At 48.3% G+C, this 20730-nt stretch overlaps 1 protein-coding gene across 1 annotated transcript in view; it reads left to right on the plus strand.

Annotated features, from left to right (window-relative positions):
* The window catches only part of CDC20B (cell division cycle 20B), a 94571-nt gene that overhangs the window by 44723 nt on the left and 29118 nt on the right, over positions 1-20730 (plus strand). Inside the window, exons 4-6 of the mRNA XM_075342755.1 lie at positions 598-817; positions 4916-5052; positions 8981-9077. Coding sequence (XP_075198870.1) covers positions 598-817; positions 4916-5052; positions 8981-9077 — 454 coding nt within the window. The remainder of the gene's footprint in view (positions 1-597; positions 818-4915; positions 5053-8980; positions 9078-20730) is intronic.

The raw sequence follows: 20730 nt of genomic DNA on the forward strand, positions 1-20730 counted from the left end.
TCCAGATTTTCCAGAACAATGCTCAAGATCCTCATTGACTTCAATTATACTCAGGTTCTTGAGTTGCGCCCATCCAAGGGTCCAACATTTCATTATAAATACTGAGCACACAAGCATGGTAGTGCTCGCTCATCACTAGTTTCGAGTATTGAGCTCCCGAGCATGGTAGTGCTCGCTCATCACTACTTATAAGTACCAAGCACCTGAGCATGGTAGTGCTCGCTCATCACTAGTTACGAATACCAAGCTCCCAAGCATGGTAGTGCCCGCTCATCACTAGTTACGAGTACTGAGCTCCCGAGCATGGTAGTGATCGCTCATCACTAGTTACGAGTACCAAGCACCCGAACATGGTAGTGCTCGCTCATCACTAAAAGTCACTTGAATTTGAATTCAGAGTATAGTGTTAAATAATGCATAAAGTTATATTAAACATCTAATTCTCGACACCGAGAGGGCCACTGACTTATGTTTCGCTTATCTTCCTTAAAAGTATTAATTAACTAGTATAAAACATAAACATTTTAATTTTCTTCTCTTGTGAATTTCATATATTATATACAAATGTAACTTTCTATGTCTTTCATTGTACTTTAGACAACAGATATTGGAAAGATTTCATATTCAAGATTTAAGAGAAACATCTTAAGAAGACATGCAAGACAAATTCCTGTAGCTAGTAGTCCAATTTCCACTAGATGGCAGCATTATCAAGGACAACGACAAGAACATAACATAAGTGATGTGTCTTCTGAGCTGTCCCTGAGTTCATCGGATGAATATTGGCGAACACCAGAAAAGTTGGTACTATTACCATGTAAGTGTCACTATTTACTTAAAGGAACACTATTTTTAATTTAGATTTTTCTATTTGTCCTGTCTGCTGGAGCAGGGAAAGGCAGGTTCCTCTACTCTGCTGATCGTTCAAATAAGGGTTCACAAGATAGAGACGTGTAGTGATTTTAATGTCTACGTGTTTCAAAATTCTACTGACTTCTCGCACCTCAGGAGAACCCCATGTCTGTGGATGATAAAAAGTTAATGGGGTTGTCCACTACTAGGATCACCCTTTCTAATTCCACTTGTTTCCCCCAATTAAAATAAAAGACACTGTACTCATCTCCCATCCTTGCACTATTCCAGTGCTGTCAGTGTAACATACCGGAGAGGGGCAGTCGTGAGCGAGGGTTTCAGTCCTCAACCCACCCGGCATGCTACGCAAAATATTGTATGAAGTGTGTGTGGAGGTGGTACCTGCTAGAAGATGCTCCACCAGGTCTTCATCCGGCTTCTCTGGATTCCGTTCACTCTCATTGGCATCGCATGCCATACTTTCAGTAACCAGTCCACCACCGATTAAAACCGTAACAACTTTGCTGTAACATCTTTTAACACACAGATTCCACTTCTTTAAAGCAGGTTTTACACCAAGTTCTTTCACAGGCATTTTGTTCCTTACTGAAGCCGACTCTTTAGCTACGGCCACCAAGGAGGGGAGGGTTGGGCGATTTATCCTTTTCTTCCTGACCCAGTCATTTAGCTCGATGGCTGGTCTGACAGCTCAGCTCTTAAGCAATGAGAGGACTCCTTTTGGCTATTCTCCCGCTGTGCTAGTGACCCTGCAGGCCATCTTGTCTGTACCACGTACACTAGCTGGCCTAAGAAAGGGCTCTGTAGCGGAGGGGGCTCACACTTCACTTCAGTCTCCTTAACTCTTTCTTTTCTATCTTCTCTCTGTGCCTCACTCCTCTACACCACATGACTCCACTCTGCTACATCTGACCCTGGAGGTCCTTTTCCTACTTGTCACTACTCACCACTAGCTTCTATCTCCTCGCCTTTCTGCCAAATTAGTTAATCAATAGGAAGTCATGCCGTGGCTGCCAATCACTTCCTTTTGATTGCTCATTTAGTCTTAAGGCGTGGCGAGAAGATGTCGGTGATTGGAAGTGGGACTCACATGATGTTACAATGCTATGTGAGCCTCAAACCGCAATTACCGACAGCGCTGAAACTGTGCCAGAATGGGAGGTGAGTACTGGGTCTTTTATTTTAACTGAGGGAAACAAGTAGAATCAGAAGGAGTTGTCCTAGTAGTGGACAATCTCTTTTAAACTGAAAAACCCCTTTAACACTAGAAGTCCCAGAAATTTGAGCTCTCTGGGTTCCAAAGGTAGAAATGTTAAATGACCCTTCTCTGGGACTCCTAGTGTTAAATAACTTTTTGTCTATTTTTCAGTTCTATGAACACTGATCCTTTACTAAGCTCCTCCTAGAAGTGCACTAAAGTCTCAAAATATGTAATTTATGGTATTTATGGATCACCCTAGGGTCAGTTGGAGAACTCCGGGGCTGTCTTTTTTAGTCTTTCAGCATACTTGATGTTATTTTTGAAGGTTAATATACGAAAGAGATAAGAAAGAGATAGACAGACAGGGAAAAAGATAGAGAGACAGACTGACAAGGAAAGAGATAGAGAGACAGACAGGGAAAGAGACAGAGAGAGAGAAAGGGACAGACAGGGAAAGAGACAGACAGGGAAAGAGAGAATGAGAGAGACAGACAGGGAAAGAGAGACAGACTGACACAGAGAGAGAGACAGACACAGACAGACACAGAGGGAGATAGACAGACTGGGAGAGAAACAGAGAGACAGTTACTATCCGGGCAATGCCAGGTACTACAGGTAGTCTCCATAGGTTTATGTAACTGTCAGCACACTACAGTCATAATATTGCTTAGTAAACAGCACAAAAAAACCAAACAACTAAGCAAAAAATGTTCAGGCTCTGGAAGGCTATAAATGATTGGGTGTTATAGATAAAAGGGGATATCTGAAACTATTTTATTCTTTTAAAATTGGCCTAAGAACTGACAAACAGGTAGTTGCTAACTACCTGCCTGTTTTGCCAGGCCCCGATGTCTCCCGCCACAGAGTGGTCATAAACAGCTCCCTGAAAGCAATTCTATGGCTTCCACTGACGTCACAGCTGTAGAGCAGCTTCTTCTGTTCTGCTCTGTTGACTGGGCCTGACTGCTGACGTCTTGCTGATTAACAGCCGCATCCCAGCTGTCAATCAGCATGACACCGGCAGTAGTGATGAGTGAGCACTACCATGCTCAGGTGCTCAGTACTAGTAATGAATAGTGATGAGCAAACTGCTCGGTGCTCAGGTTCTCGGTAAGCTTAAAAATCATTTTGATGCTCAGGTGCTTGGTAGTCATTTACTGAGTATAATGGAAGTCAATGAGGAAGTGTATGCAGTTTTCCGGAAGAAAAATGCTCGAGTTCCCAAATGACCTCCATTATACTCAATAAATAAATACCGAGCATCAAAATGCTCCTTAAGCTTACCAAGCAGCAAACAGTTCACTCATCACAAGTAATGAGCAGCAGCTTCGGACCAAATAAGTTAATCAACAGGAAGTGACGCTGCAGCTTCCACTCCCTTCCTGTTGATTGCTCATTTAGTCCAAGGGTTTGGTGAAAAGATGGTGGTGATTGGTTGCGGAGCTTGCATGATGTCACAATGTCACATGATGCTTGGACGGGCTCAACTTGTATAATGAGTATTATGGAAGTCAGTAGGGAACGCGAGCATTTTTTCTGAAGATTTTCTGGAAAAATGCTATAGTCCCCATTGACTGCCATTATGCTTGGGTACTCGAGTCGCGACTATCTGAGCATTCCACTGCTCCTTACGAGTACTGAGCTCCTGAGTATGGTAGTGCTCGTATGATGCCCTGGCAAAACCAGGTTATCACAGAGCCTGCACAAATCCACCAAAATGCAGTCCATTCTCCTCTTTGGCAGCAACACAGTCCCCACATAGGTATACACCAGCCAATCAGGCCCTAGTCACCCCCCCAGGACAATGGGAGGGATCGAGGAGAAGATCTCAGGAAGTGACAGAGAGGAGTGTTGGGCAGAGTTGAGCTGTAGTCAATGGAGAGCTGACAGGAGGGAGTTGGAGCTCCCAGGAGAGGGTGGTAGTCGGGGTTGGAGCCCCGGACCACCGGACGACAGGACTAGCTACACTGAATAGGTGGCAGTGAGGACCACAGGCGACGGAGATCCGGTCGCGGGGAAATTGAGGTAGACCGGGGTAGGGTTGTAGCCCGCCGGTGGCGAGAGAGGGGATCCGGTCCGGAGGCCGTTTCAAGCGGACTAGTCCAGACAAGAGAGACAGACAGAAAGTGCAGAAGAAAGGGTCCCTGGCTGTATATCTGTGTGTGGGACCCGAATGCAACCGCTGGAGGCTACCGGTCACTGGCAACTTGGTTTGCAACATGGACTATGTGTGTTTACTGACCATCCAAATCAGCACCAGCTCATCCAGCACCACGAAAACAAACTGTGAGTTGCCTGCTCCCTGCAATCCCTTACCATCCTCTGGGCCCCGGGTCTACACCTCCCCTACCCGTGGAGGGGATCCCACCTTGCTGCCCAGCTCTATCAGCCCCAGGTGTCCCATCACCAAGCAGCGGCAGTGCTACCAATGCTCACTGCAACCCACAGGTGGCGTCACTGACAAAGACTGTATCCCCTGTAAATAAACCTCTTTTCACTCGTGGACGACGGATGGCTGCACGAGCCGCGGATCCGGCCACTCGACCCACAGCAACCGCCCGGATCCGAGCGCCTCGAGCGGCCCCCCTGTTGTGGTCTGTCCCCCGCCCGCGACACTCGCTCATCACTGATCCGCAGTCACGCCCCATCGACAGAGCAGACCGGAATTGCACACAAATCACCGGCAGGAGGGTTCCATAACCTTTCTTAGCTAGCACCGGGTAGAACAGGCAGATAGCTAGCAACAACCTTCCTGTTAGTTATAAGGCACATAGTATAAAAATAAAATGGTCCTGGCAACCCCTTAAATCAGAACTATGCTAATAGTCTATAATTGTGTTACAGATCTGACAGATGTATCCAATGTTCCTGACTTGACTTCCAAACCATCATTATCAGAAGACAATGTTAGACAGATCATCAATAGGAAATCTATTAGAAGTTGTTTGAATCAGAAAAAAATATCCTTCCTCCAACCTCAAGTAAGTTATCAGAATTATTCCATAATTAGAAATCCTAAAAAGGGCCTGGAATAAATAATGCCTCACCTCAAGCTGACTCCTGAGCTCCCTAGTGTCCCTATACAGGTTTTTGCAACCTGTCGCCAAGCTGGATACCTTAGCCCCTCAGTTAGCCCTCCACTCACATTAGCTAGTGTGTAGGCCGATGAGATCACTAGACTTGCCACTACAATACAGAAACACAAGGGAAGGAATACAAACAGGGTACATAGACATGCAAAGGAAAAGACACTTCAGGTGGCTTAAGTGCAGAAAACACCACTGCTGCACACAACATGACAGACTTCCTCCAGAACAGGCTCCTTCCAAAGTTGACCACATAGAAATGAGGATTCAGTTTCTATCACAGGCATCATGTGATCAGATCACATGGCTTAAATAGGGAAGGGGAGTGAACCCAGAGAGCCAAACCTGAGATTAACAGCTACAGCCCGCAGCCAGGCAGGAAAGGGTGCTTAACTCTTACAGCACCACAAGCAAGGAGATGTTATTAAATAACAGTAGTGAACCTGCCAGCAGCAAGGCACTGTGACCTTCTGACACCAGATTCACTCAGGGTCTTCCCTGAGCAAGATTCCCTCATGACACTTAGGCGGGTTTTGCACACTACGACATCGCAGGTGCGATGTCGGTGGGGTCAAATTGAAAATGACGTACTTCTGGCATCGCATGCGACATCGTAGTGTGTAAAGGCTCGATGATACGATTAACAAGCGCAAAAGCGTCGTAATCGTATCATCGGTGCAGCGTCGGCGTAATCCATGATTACGCTGACGCGACGGTCCGATGTTGTTCCTCGTTCCTGCGGCAGCACACATCGCTGTGTGTGAAGTCGCAGGAGCGAGGAACCTCTCCTACCGGCGTCACTGCGGCTTCCGTAGGATATGCGGAAGGAAGGAGTGGGCGGGATGTTTACATCCCGTTCATCTCCGCCCCTCCGCTCCTATTGGCCGCCTGCCGTGTGACGTCGCAGTGACGCCATACGACCCACCCCCTTAATAAGGAGGCGGGTCGCCGGCCAGAGCGACGGTCGCAGGACAGGTGAGTCCATGTGAAGCTGCCGTAGTGACAATGTTCGCTATGGCAGCTATCACAAGGATATCGCAGTTGCGACGGGGGCGGGGACTATCGCGCTCAGCATCGCAGCATTGGCTTGCGATGTCGTAGTGTGCAAAGTGCCCCATATAGTCAATGGGGTTTTTTGGGTGATGCTGGTGTCTAGCATTCCAATTAATTAATTTACTTTACTTTTTATTAATAGTTGTTCTATTCCTATGATAGAATTAAAAATGCTGATCTGGACAGAGCCTAATATAATAAGGGTGCTCTCACACTGGTGCAAAAAAAAAGGAAGAGTGCAAGAAAAAAAAAAATCGCACTGTACTCCGTCCAATGTTAGTGAATGAGGCCGAGTAGATCTGCGAGTTTTTCCTCAGTTCGAATCGGACTGATGAAAATAATCACCGCATACTGCGGTTGCACTCATCTTTCGGAGATGACTCATCAATGCAAGTCAATGGGTGCGAGAAAAAAAACAGACGGCACATGGATCATCATAGTGGCATCCGTTTTTATGGATACAATACCATTCTGTAGCTTTGAACATTGTAAATGGTCCTGTAAATGACTGTAGAATAAAGGTTGCTGTGTATGTCGCGGGCGGGGAGGAGGCCGCCGCCGCTGCGCTCTCGCTAGTGCTCGGGTCCGGCGCTGCTGCTGCTGCTTGGTGGCTCGAGCTGTGGGCCGGATCCGGGGACTCGAGCGGCGCTTCTCGCCCGGGAGTGAAAAGGGGTGGTTTGGGTTTGGGGAGTTGGTCTGTGACGCCACCCACGGTTTGTGGTGAGGTTGGGACACCACCGCTGCTCTGGACGGGGATCCCGGGAGCGATGACAGGGAGCAGCCGAGATGTTTCTCTCCAATCCGTGGGTAGGGGGTTGGTGGTCCAGGGGCCCGGTGAGGTGGGACGGGGAGGCAGGGTTGGCGAGGTGCAGGGTCGCGGGGGCAGCACGGTGCCAGATGGCACAGTGGTACTCACTCAGCCAAGAATGGATACAGAGTCTCCGGTAAAACAAACGGCTGGATGGACGGGTCCCGCAGCCGGCTGCTGTGGTTACTCCCGGTAGTTGGTGGTGGCTGCCTTTCCCTGCACCTGTTGTGTATCTTCGGTCCCGATGGCTTCCCACCGGTAACCCGCTCCCCAGCTTGGATATGGGCCAGAGGAGCTCCATTTGCCTGCAGGCTCTGGCCCTGGGAATTCTAACTGAGGCGGTAGTTGTATTTCCCTTTCTCGGTTTGGACGGTCGCCTTCAGTCGGGTCTTTGTTGCTAGGAAACCCCGGAGGTTCCGGTCGCTAACGGATTTGACCGGTTTTACTGCGACTCCAAGCCTGGTCGGGGTCCGTAGGCCCTGTCGGTTTGTGCTGGCTTCTCTTCGCTCACCGGTTCGGTACCGGCAGGCCAACGCCCATCCCCGGTCCTACGGTTCCGCGTCGAACGGCCTCTCCTGCAGACGGCCACCACCGTCTGCCAACCTTGCTCTCGGTGCCCGGGCCACGTACCCGGACACGGTCAGTCTGCTCCTCTACTACTACTTCACTCCTTTTCCTTCAATCTCCCTAACTGACTGCCTTCCTTTTCCCGCCTCCAGCACTGTGAACTCCTCAGTGGGTGGGGCCAACCGCCTGGCTCCACCCCACCTGGTGTGGACATCAGCCCCTGGAGGGAGGCAACAAGGATTTGTGTGTGTGACTGGTGTGCCTATCTCGGGGTGTGGGGTGTGTTGTTGCAGTACCTGTGACGACCTAGCTAGTCCAGGGCGCCACATGTACACAGGACCCGCTGAAGTGTGGTGGTCACACGAAACGGCCGTCGTCTTTCTGTTCCCTCCCCAATGTTGTACTCTATGCTGAAGTTCACGAGACAATGATTGCTTGGAAAAATCCATGCTCATGTGGCAGAAAGAATCCTACTCCGATATATGACATGGATTTTTCTTTGTAGAAATTTCTGCAATAAAATCTGCCAAATGTGAACATGCCCTGATACGTCTCTTTTTTTCCCAATCTCAAGCATCACTGTGCAAAAAAGACGTTAGGGATCTTCTCTGGTCCAATGAATGACCCAGGCCGGTGTCCTTCTCTTCGCTCACCGGTTCGGTACCGGCAGGCCAACGCCCATCCCCGGTCCTACGGTTCCGCGTCGAACGGCCTCTCCTGCAGACGGCCACCACCGTCTGCCAACCTTGCTCTCGGTGCCCGGGCCACGTACCCGGACACGGTCAGTCTGCTCCTCTACTACTACTTCACTCCTTTTCCTTCAATCTCCCTAACTGACTGCCTTCCTTTTCCCGCCTCCAGCACTGTGAACTCCTCAGTGGGTGGGGCCAACCGCCTGGCTCCACCCCACCTGGTGTGGACATCAGCCCCTGGAGGGAGGCAACAAGGATTTGTGTGTGTGACTGGTGTGCCTATCTCGGGGTGTGGGGTGTGTTGTTGCAGTACCTGTGACGACCTAGCTAGTCCAGGGCGCCACATGTACACAGGACCCGCTGAAGTGTGGTGGTCACACGAAACGGCCGTCGTCTTTCTGTTCCCTCCCCAATGTTGTACTCTATGCTGAAGTTCACGAGACAATGATTGCTTGGAAAAATCCATGCTCATGTGGCAGAAAGAATCCTACTCCGATATATGACATGGATTTTTCTTTGTAGAAATTTCTGCAATAAAATCTGCCAAATGTGAACATGCCCTGATACGTCTCTTTTTTTCCCAATCTCAAGCATCACTGTGCAAAAAAGACGTTAGGGATCTTCTCTGGTCCAATGAATGACCCAGGCCGGTGTCCTTACGTGTCCATCACGTCTAATTAAATTTTTTCTATCTAATTTCTAGATCTTTGTTACCTCTATGGAAGAGCATAAGATTGGGACATTGAAGAAACATAACACTGCAATGCAGATATGCGAGAAAGACTCGTGTAAATTTAGAGGTATGAAAAATACTAAACATGGAGCTTATTTTACTATCTTGTTGGAGGATTTTTACTTTTATACAACAAAATATGCAGAGATTCTCCAAAAAATGCCACCCGATTAGAGATGACTGAAATGCTTTGCTGGAGCATGGTCCAGCATCCACGTCAGAATTCCATCCATGGTGGTGGAAAAGGAGTCATCATGCAAACTGCCTTCTACCTTCTCAATCGCTTGATCCTCTTTTGATGAGCCATCCTGGTGCATGACTCTATAAAACCTGACTAAACGGTCTTACCTTGCCCATCTGGCCACCACCCTTACCCATTCCCCAGTTCTTACCTAAAATAAACACCAAGACTGCAGTCCTGTTTATTAAACAACAACAACAAAACATCATACCATTAATGGCATTTTAATATCCATATCCATAAATAGAACCCGAAAAGAGGAGGGGTAAATGAAGGTTCCCACAAACCACTCGATTGCAACATCAGCTCTACCACCTGCCCTCAGCCACACCACACTGAATCGAGGACACCTAGCCGAATGTTGCCCAACCAATGTCCTGCTGAGACTCAACCCAGCAAGGATCCATGTTAAACTAAACAATTGCACCACCAGGGGTAACCCGTTCCTGCACTTGGTTCCCCCCTCGCTATTTTGTGTAAACCCCCCACCTTCAAATACCCCCCTCATTTTCCCCGTTGCTGGGATAGAGACTACTCGCATCCTTTTCTCCATGTCGACTGACCAAAAAATGCAACAGGGTGGGAACGATTCTGGACGCTTTCCAGCTAGGAATGACCAACCCCCCTAGGGACCTAACCTATATACTGCCCTACAAATACCACCCTCTAACCAATAGCAGGGCCCCAAATCCCAACTGACCCTACAGTTCCACCCTACACTTTTCCCTTATAAAAGTGCATACTGCAATTAACCCCTTTACTGAACCTAAGGCCCAGCATCCCTCCTCAGTCATGGTGCCCTCCCTTGAACCACTTCGGGCAGCAGTTTGGGCTGTCTCTATATCATTATTTGTTATGGCGTGATGTGCATGATGTCGCACTAGGCTGCCTAATCAAAAGAAGACCATGGGATTTTGGCAGGCATGAAGGGTTTTGCATGGCTCCTGTTTGGGCTGACATGGAATATGTATGTGGCCACTGGAGAAGGTCCCCCAAATCAATTTATTCATCTCTATACCTTAGTCATTCATTCATTAAATTCATTCATTCATTCATTCCTTTCAGGCACACCTCTACCATATATCCTGTTAGAATAAATGGAGAAAATAAAGGGGAGGTTTCCATACCCTAATCCAATCCCTTTTTAGTGTCTTAACTTGTGGCAATTTTTTGCTGTTTTTTTCTTAGTTATATCTCATGTGGAGCTCGTTAAAGTGATCTTTCAGAACAAAATGACTGTTCAAACTAAGCACAGGCGGATGGTGCACCCTTGGCAGACCAGCTGAGTGCACTTCCCCACCTATTTGTTTAACATCGACCTCCAATCCCTCTTCCTTCATTAACAATCTTTATAAAACCAGAGGAAGACATACTATAGATAATTGGAAAACAAGTAAGTGGAAGGAATTTTGCTTTGTCTGAACAGTCATTTGTGCACAAAGAAAGAGGTTGTCAAGGTTTGATAGCAAGTCTGCAGTCACTGTATACATCTGAATCCTGACAGCGTACAATGTGCACACTGTCTTGATTCACTGCATACGTCTGAATCCTGACAGCATACAATGTGCACGCTGTCTTGATTCACTGCATACGCCTGAATCCTGGCAGCATACAATGTGCACACTGACTCGATTGACTGCATACTTCTGAACACTGGCAGCGTACAATGTGCACATTGTATCGATTCACTGCTTACTTCTGAATCCTGGCAGCATACAATGTCCACAGAGTGTTGATTCACTACATATTTCTGAATTCTGACAGTGTACAATGTGCACACTCTCTCGATTCACTACATACTTCTGAATTCTGACAGCATACGATTTGCACACTGTCTCGATTCACTGCATACTTCTGAATCCTGACAGCGTATGATGTGCACACTGCCTCGATTCACTGCTTACTTCTGAATTCTGACCATGGACGATGTCCACACTGTCTGAATTCACTGCATACATCTAAATCCTGACAGCATGCAATGTGCACACTGTCTCAATTCACTGCAGACTGCTCTCAAACCTTGACAACCCCTAAAACAATATGACATCTTTTTTAAGAGTTTGGAACTATCTGTTTTGAAAAGCTGTTATGCCGTTTATTGAATGTAAGCATATTATGTGTTTGTTTCCCAGCTTGGAAATATATTGAGCCTTACCTGCAATAAATATTTAATTCCTATTTGAATGATTTACCATAGCTATCTGATTGGTAAGAATTCCCCCCTTTTCATAGAACAGCAGTCCTTTGCTCTCTATTCTTTAAGGATAAATTGTTGCTTAGCCCGCTCCATAACTCCCAAAGACTTCTTTTTACTGATCTGTAGACATACATTTCCTCCTCTCCATTAATTTTTCTCTTGTATTTTGCCATCTTGGCTTGCATTGAGACACAGAGTTACGATTTGTGGAATTATTGATATAGCATATCCTGTTTATATGTCAGCAATGTCTCAAGCGGGGAAACGCCTTTAATTTGACGGACTGTGATGTTTTGGTAACTGCTCATATCAATCTTAAATGCAGAAAAGATAAAGCAGAGATATCAAGAAGAGTTTCCGTTTCTAATCAGATCTCTGCTTATCTTCTCCTTTTTCCTCTTTAGATGTCATTTCTTCCAGTACACAGAATACAAGTTTCTTTATTTATCATGACAATTTTACATTAAAGCAACTAACTCGTGTGACGCCTGTGGGGTACTCAGTCAAGGGTGCGTGGTGCGTAGGGGGGACCAAGCGTGGTCGCGGCCGATGACCGGTTCCGTGACCCTGGAGGTCGGTCCGATAAAAAAAGGGGTGAAAAATGGGAGAAAAATAAAATAAAAGAGTTTTTCGACTACGCCACTTGCAGTGTCTGGCTAGGTTATTGAGGCCGCTGCTGCAGGGTCCTGCTGGGGCTGGTGGAGTAATGCAGCTTAGGTGTTTTGGGCCCTCCGCAAGCAGGACTAGGCCCCAGCAGTGATGATGGGGGTTATAGTAGGGAACAGTCAGTGTATGTGTATGGAGGCGGAAAGGAAACAGTCCACACTGGTATTGCAGTTTTAACTTGCCTTTTTACTTGTGGCTTGGTGCCTGGACCCGCTGGTGTCGGTTTCCGGTGTTCCCGTTCCCCTTGTTCTCCGTGCCAGCTGTGACCTGGGTTGGCTATCCTCCGTGCACTCTTGTTGGTGTTGGGCTCCCGTGGCTTAGAGCTTCTGGGGGAGCCCCTCTTTTTCAGTTCTGGTCCTATTGCAGGCAGCCAGGACTATTTAATGGGTGGACTTCGGTCCCTTGTCCCAGGTCCCCTCTTTGTTGCTTATGCTTCAGACTCTTTGAGTGGTGAGGGAACGTGGAGATCCCCTCACCTGTCAGATTTAACAGTTGACCATAAAGTGTCCCGCTGTCCTAGGGTCTGCACCCCCCCCCTTGTGCTGATTCCTGTGAGCCTAGGTTCCAGACTTCCACAGGCGTCCCGCAGTTCCTGGAGCATCACACTTCCACAGGTAACCTACGGTCCCTTGAGTCCTGGTTCCTTACTCCACAGTTCCTCTCTCCTTTACAGCGTCCTGTTTGTACTTTAGGTCTTTACACTTGTCCTTCTTTACTTCACTCCTCACTCCTCTCTCTTTCACCTTCAACTCTCACTGACTACTTCTCTCTACACACTCCACTTCACTTCCGCCAACTCCTCAACTGACCACTCGCCCCTCCCCTTGCTTTGTCTCTCCCTACAGATTTGGTGGCAATTAGCCATTAAGTGACCATCCCTTTTACCTGTTGCTAGGCTGTCTCCCAGTCTGGAATTGGGGTTATGTATGTGTGTCGCCAGGGGTTAAGGGGATACCCAGAACCGGGCCAAGGGGTTGCTTCTGGAGAGGGGATCACGGTGTCGTGACCCGGTCTGTGCTCCCTGGTTCCACAATAAAAAGGGGGGTTATGTTCGTGACGCCACCCGTGGAATGTGATCAGAGATGACCACCGCTGCTGCAGAACCTCCGGGGTGATGGAAGGCAGCTTGAGATGGGACGGCTCCCCACGGGTAGAGCCTTTTCCCCGGGGCAGGGTGTTAGTTTATGGGGGGAGTGCAGGACACGAGCACAATAAACAGGCAGACTCACGGTTTTGCAGTTTCTTTGTCCTTTACTGATGATGGTATTCAGCAGAGTACTGTCCACGGAGTCTGTGAGGGGTTCAGGGTTTCTCCCACCCAGCCGGGCCGTTTTGGCTTCCTTGCCTGCACTGTGTGTCTGTGGCCCCGCTGCTGAGTGAACTATGCAGCTGGCTCTGCTCTGCTCTGCTCCTAGGTACCGACCTGACAGGCAACTCGAGTCCTTACTAGTATGTTCCTGAACTCTGCGCTTGTTGCTTGTGTCTGTGGTACAGGTGAAAGATCTGGAATCTTCACTTCTCTGGTGGTAACTGTGCAGTATGTAACCTGCAGTCTCGGATCCAGCATCCGTTCTGTGTGCTCCACTGGGATGATCTCAGCAATGCTCTGCCTCCCAGGAATGTTCCTTTGTGTAGTCTGTCTCCTTTCCTCAGACCCTCAGCTAGGCCTGGAATTGGTCAGTGGATCCTGAGGTGAGCTAAAGCCAGCTTCCAACCTGCAGAGATCCTGTCTCCTCAGTGCTCTGCACTGAACTTCCAAACTGAAACTACTTCTGACCATTTCCTCCCCCCAGCAGAATGTACAGGGAAGCAGCTTGGTCTCCCCCTTCTGGCCAGGAGGTCTTGGTGTTGTGTGTGGGGAGTTAACCCTTTGTGTTGTTACTGTGGCAACCCTGGGGTGCCACATTCCCCCTTAGTGAAGAACAGTACTCCGGGACTGTGAAACAAACAAACAAGTTATCAACAATAAATGTATATATAAATACAGAGTCTCAAAAGGAAAAAATACAAAAACCTTAAAGCTCAAAAAGAGTCCAAAATGTTCAAAAATATATAAGTGTTCATACAGTATAGTCTCTGTAGGTACTGGGCTTTTGGTCTTAACGTTGCAATTAAATAAACATTTCAATCAACAAACACTTCTTAAAGGTGTCTCTACTCTGGTCATAAGTGCAGTAGGCCTCACGGCCCTCGGGCCACCAACATGTGATCAAGTTGTAACTCTCCGTGCTGCCACCTTACACCACTCTTCTCTCACCTTTTCTGTACACTAAACTGTTACGGTTTTTCATATAAACATTATAACATATGTACATTTTATATGCAATTCCACATTAGTCTTTATATCTTGCTGGTATCTGACCCTGAGTACTACGCTGTGACCTGCGTACTGCTGGTGTACTGGGTGTACTTAGCACAATGGTGTGGGTGGAAGTGTACCTATTTGGTGTTTCTGGTACTTGTGAGGATGGTGGACTGACTGTAGGACTGGCAAGCTCACTGGGACCAGGAATCTGTTCTTCCTCTACGGTTTCAACTTCCAGTTCTTCATGTCTTGGGACTTCTTGTGGTATGGATTCTGATTGTGGTTCCACCACTTGAGGGAAGGCGATCATTGGGACTACTACTGCTCCATAGTAATTTGGCCATGTTTTTGGGAAATCTCCTAAGACTGTATGGAATACATCTTCTTCCTTCTTGACAGGTTGTACCTGTATGGGTAAGGTGACTTCTGGTGTCTTCAGGGTTTCAGGACACGGTTTGAGTTGATCTCTTGACACGACAGCTGATGTCCTTCCTTCATCTTTACTGATGAGACACACTTTAGGATTATCCATACTTGATGGTAAGACTGTATATGGGGTGGTTTCCCACTGATTATCCAATTTGTTTGTGCGCCGTTTCCTCTTGAGAACTTGGTCACCAGGTTGCAATGGGGTTGCTACAGCATGCTGGTTGAAGGTTCTCTCCTGTCTTCCCCTAGCTTGTTGGAGACTTTTCTCTACGCACTCTTGTACTTGGCGATACTGCTGCTGACGTAGGGTATCCCAATTGGATTCTTGAACTTCCGCATCTGGCTTCAGAATTCCCATATCTAAATCAATTGGCAGTTTACCGGGCCTTGCACGCATGAGGTAAGCGGGGGTGCAGTTTGTAGAACTCACCGGGACATGATTGTACAAGTCCACCAAGTCTGGCAATTTCTCTGGCCATTGATTTCTTTCTGACTCTGGTAAGGTCTTCAACAGGTCAATCACAATATGGTTCATCTTCTCACATAAGCCATTTGTTTGGGGATGGTATGCTGTTGTGCGGATCTTTTTACAGCCATACATGTTGCAGAATTCTTGGAAAATCTGTGATTCGAAAGCTGGACCTTGATCTGCAAGGACTTGTTCTGGGTAACCATGGGGTCTGCAAAAGTACGTCTGGAATGCTTTAGCTGCTGTTCTAGCTGTAAGGTCTTTCACGGGTACCACCACTAAGAAGCGTGAGTAATGGTCCACGATGGTTAAGGCATAGACATAGCCGGACCGGCTTGGTGACAACTTGACGTGGTCTAATGCGACTAGCTCGAGTGGTTGTTTGGTTACTATGGACTGGAGTGGAGCTCTCTGGTTCTGTTGATCCTTTCTTCTGAGGTTGCACGGTCCGCATTTTCTACACCAATCTTCAATTGATTTTCTCATGCCAACCCAGTAGAATCTTTCTCTTAAGAGCACTTCCAACTTTTTCCAACCAAAATGACCAGCACCGTCGTGGTAAGCTTCCAGAACCATCTTGACGTCTCTCTTGGGCACGATGATCTGCCAGACCAACTCATGTGTTTTTGGATTGGTGTGTCTTCTACAGAGCTTCCCTTGGTACAGGAACAATTTACCTCTCTCTTTCCAGAGATGTTGTGTCTCAGCTGGGGCATTCTGATTAGGGTAAGCACCTTGTTGTGTAAGCAGTTCTTTCACTAGCTTCACAGCTGGATCACTGTCTTGTGTGTCAGCCCATCCGTGGTGTGCTAATGGGTTGAGAGTTGCCTGCTGTTGTTTTTGGTAGACACTTGGTTGATACTGTCCCACCTTAGGACGGTGAAAGGCCGGCAGCTCAATTTCTTCCAGTCCCTCCGGTTCCTCTTCCACGTTCCCCGAGTGTGGCATCCGGGATAAGGCATCTGCATTCCCATTCTTGTGGCCTGCCCTGTACTTGATGACAAAGTTGTAGTTTGACAGTCGGGCTATCCATCGCTGTTCCAGCGCACCTAATTTTGCAGAGTCCAGGTGGGTCAACGGATTGTTGTCAGTAAAGATGGTAAATTCTGCAGCTGCCAGGTAGTGTTTGAAACGCTCTGTTACAGCCCAAACTACTGCCAGTAGTTCTAACTTGAAGGAGCTGTAATTCTCTGGGTTTCTTTCTGTAGGCCGGAGCTTCCTGCTTGCAAAGGCAATAACTTTCTCCTTGCCTTCCTGCTTTTGAGACAATACTGCTCCCAGTCCTACGTTGCTGGCATCCGTGTACAAAATGAAGGGTTGATGGTAATCTGGATATGCCAGGATCTCTTCTCCTGTCAGTGCCCACTTCAACTTCTTAAAGGACTCTTCTCTCTCATCACTCCACTGGAAAGGAGGATTTCGGGCTGCAGACTTCTTTGACTGTCCTACCAGGATGTCTTGTAGGGGTGCTGCTAGCTTCGTGAACCCTTTTATAAATCTTCTATAGTAGCCCACCAGTCCCAGGAATTGCCTCACCTCTTTCACGCTGGTGGGTCTTGGCCAATCTCTGATCACGGTAACTTTTTCAGGATCTGGTGCTACCCCTTCTGAGCTCACGACATGTCCCAGGTACTGTACCCTTGGCTTTAGAAGGTGACACTTGGATGGCTTGATTTTCATGCCGTATCCGGATAAGGCTTCAAACACTTCTGCCAGGTCTTGTAGATGCTGTTCATAGGTCTTGGAGTAGACTATGACGTCATCCAGGTACAGGAGGACAGTTTCAAAGTTCTTATGTCCTAGGCAGCACTCCATCAGTCGCTGGAAGGTTCCAGGTCCGTTGCAGAGTCCAAACGGCATACAATTGAACTCACAGAGGCCCATCGGCGTGGTGAACGCTGTCTTCTCCTTGTCAGCCTCTGCCACAGGAACTTGCCAATACCCACTAGTCAGATCTAGGGTGGAAAAGTAAGTAGCAGATTTTAATGCAGCCAATGACTCTTCTATCCTAGGTAATGGGTATGCATCCTTGTGTGTAATGCGGTTGATCTGTCGGTAGTCTACACACATCCTCATGGTCCCATCTTTTTTCTTAACTAGCACTAGTGGGGCTGCCCAGGGGCTACAACTGTCTCTTATTACCCCTGCTTCTTTCATTTCTTTGAGCATGTCTTTGGCGCATTGGTAGTGAGCCGGTGGTACTGGTCTATACCTCTCCTTTATTGGTGGATGGTTACCAGTGGGTATAGTGTGCTCTACCCCTTTGATCTGCCCAAAGTCTAAGGGGTGTTTGCTGAATATTTGTTCATATTCTTTCACTACCCTGTATACTCCATGCTTTTGATGGGAGGGTGTAGAATTGGTACCTACATGTAGCTTTTGGCACCAATCCTCCAGCTTTCCCTCTGACCCATTGTCCTCCGCCTGATTTGACGGCTTCAAGGGCTCAACGGTGGTGATGGCGTTGTTATCAACCGTATATAGCTTAGCCATGGTAGCATACTTTGGTAGGGTGACCTCATCTTCCCCACAATTTAGAAGGCGTATTGGCACTCTTCCCCGATGTACCTCAACTATTCCTCTGGCCGTCAGTACAGTGGGCCTACTGTCTGAGTACACGGGTTCTACCAGGGCCTGATAGTCTCGCCCTCTGATGCCTATTGCGGCTCTACACCAGACCAGCATTTCAGTTTTGGGAGGAATTACAATAGGTATTGGGTCACTTACCCTTGCACTGCCAATTTCACCTCCTGACATTTCTACCTGCTGCTTCAGCATCAAGGCTTTAATTTCCTTCTGCAGGAGTCTCTGTTGCCCAGGTTTGGCAGTCTCGACGATCTGCTGCAAGACAGTAATTACCTCTGCAAAACAATTTTCAATTACATTCATTCCTAGCAGCATAGTTGGTTCACGTTCTCGTCGGTCAACATCAACAATGATAATACCCTGATTCTGCAATTCTACTCTCCCAATCTTAATGGTCATTTCTCTGAAACCAACCTGTGGTACTAATTCACCATTGCTAGCCCATATATTCAATGCAACATTAGATGGACCACTGCTAACGTCTGAATCAGCCCAGTACCTCTTATAAAGGACATGCGGAATTGATGATATTTGGGAACCAGTGTCCAGCAAGGCGTTGAGCGGAATGCCATCCAGCACGATGGGGATGACTGGACGTCCCCCCACATACTTGTCGTGCCAGGGTGAAGGGCCTTGAGAGTTCATTTCTGAGGAGCGGCCCGCCTCCCCAGGGGATCCCCATTTAAAGCACATTCACGGGCAAAGTGACCTGGCTCATTGCAACGGCGGCAAATGGGCTGTCCATCCGGCTGGTAGCGGTCGCTGGGTCGTCCTCTCGTCGCTTGGTATCTCCTAGGCCTCATCCATGGGACATCCTCCTTGCTGGTCGCCAGCTCAATCTTGGGTGCAGACTTGGATCCACGCAGCTCCTGGACGATTCTAGCCATGGAAGCAACAGTGTCTGTAAGGGCTTCAAGCTTTTGATGGAGAGCCTCATTAGTGATCGGCTCCAGGTGGTTAGCAGCAGCCGCTGACATGGCCGATGTCACCGGCACTACTGGCTGCTGGGGTGCCACTGTAAGGTGTTGAACAGAGTCTATATCCTGCGGCTCCTCCACCTGCTGGAGGCGGATGGCTCTATCCTTTAGCTGGGCAAATGTTAGTCCTGGATCCTGGATCACCATCATGCTCAGTTGTCCCCGGTGGGAAGGGGATGAGAGTCCATCCAGGAATTGGTCTATCAGCAGCTTATCTGCTCCAGGGGCTAAGGCAGGTTCTGCTAATTTAAGTGCTCTGAGCGCCTCCTGCAAGTTTAAGGCAAAGTCTCTTGCGCTCTCTCTAGGTTTTTGCTTGCATCCAAAGAACCTCATTTTAGCCCGGCTGCCAGCAGTGGATTCAAAAGCTGCTTTTAGTCCAGCTATTATATGCTCTACAGTGTCCTTTGCATCGTCCGGCCAGGATGTAGCCTCCCGCTGGGCATTGCCAGTTAACTGTCCCATAAGCATACCAACACGCTGGGCTTCTGTCAGGGGGTACATGCTGTAGTAGATTTTTAGCTTTCCGATAAAGTCATTAAGTGTGTTGGGCTCACCTGAGTACTGCGGCAGCCACACTGCACCCGGGGTGTACGGCATCAGGAACGGCATGATAGGTGCCGCTGCACCGCCGGGTACAACAGCGTCTCCCTGCTGCGACATCTTTGCGCCCCCTTAGTTAATTTCACCAGTCTTCTTGACAGCAAGCCTGGGACACTTTTCTGCGTTTCCGTTTGGGTCACAGCACCTCCTCTGCAAGCGGTAGGCGGAGTCTTAGTTTAGGCGCGATGTTTTCCCGCGCGTAGCAGGTAATGGCGTGATTAAAGATGGCGCCTGGAAAATTTTACCAATGATGTTTTTGGATTTTTCCAGGTATCTTTGCAAAGTTTAAAGTTCGTTCTTTGTTGCAACAATTCACAGTGCAAGTCTTTTATGCGATGCAACAAGTCTTTACAGGCGCACGTCACCCGGGTTGCAGCCGGGTCCAGTCCGCATCCTGTTCGTGACGCCAAAGTTGTGTCGCCAGGGGTTAAGGGGATACCCAGAACCGGGCCAAGGGGTTGCTTCTGGAGAGGGGATCACGGTGTCGTGACCCGGTCTGTGCTCCCTGGTTCCACAATAAAAAGGGGGGTTATGTTCGTGACGCCACCCGTGGAATGTGATCAGAGATGACCACCGCTGCTGCAGAACCTCCGGGGTGATGGAAGGCAGCTTGAGATGGGACGGCTCCCCACGGGTAGAGCCTTTTCCCCGGGGCAGGGTGTTAGTTTATGGGGGGAGTGCAGGACACGAGCACAATAAACAGGCAGACTCACGGTTTTGCAGTTTCTTTGTCCTTTACTGATGATGGTATTCAGCAGAGTACTGTCCACGGAGTCTGTGAGGGGTTCAGGGTTTCTCCCACCCAGCCGGGCCGTTTTGGCTTCCTTGCCTGCACTGTGTGTCTGTGGCCCCGCTGCTGAGTGAACTATGCAGCTGGCTCTGCTCTGCTCTGCTCCTAGGTACCGACCTGACAGGCAACTCGAGTCCTTACTAGTATGTTCCTGAACTCTGCGCTTGTTGCTTGTGTCTGTGGTACAGGTGAAAGATCTGGAATCTTCACTTCTCTGGTGGTAACTGTGCAGTATGTAACCTGCAGTCTCGGATCCAGCATCCGTTCTGTGTGCTCCACTGGGATGATCTCAGCAATGCTCTGCCTCCCAGGAATGTTCCTTTGTGTAGTCTGTCTCCTTTCCTCAGACCCTCAGCTAGGCCTGGAATTGGTCAGTGGATCCTGAGGTGAGCTAAAGCCAGCTTCCAACCTGCAGAGATCCTGTCTCCTCAGTGCTCTGCACTGAACTTCCAAACTGAAA

This window comes from Anomaloglossus baeobatrachus, chromosome 1 (genome assembly GCF_048569485.1).
Source record: "Anomaloglossus baeobatrachus isolate aAnoBae1 chromosome 1, aAnoBae1.hap1, whole genome shotgun sequence".
In the NCBI taxonomy this organism is placed as follows: domain Eukaryota; kingdom Metazoa; phylum Chordata; class Amphibia; order Anura; family Aromobatidae; genus Anomaloglossus; species Anomaloglossus baeobatrachus.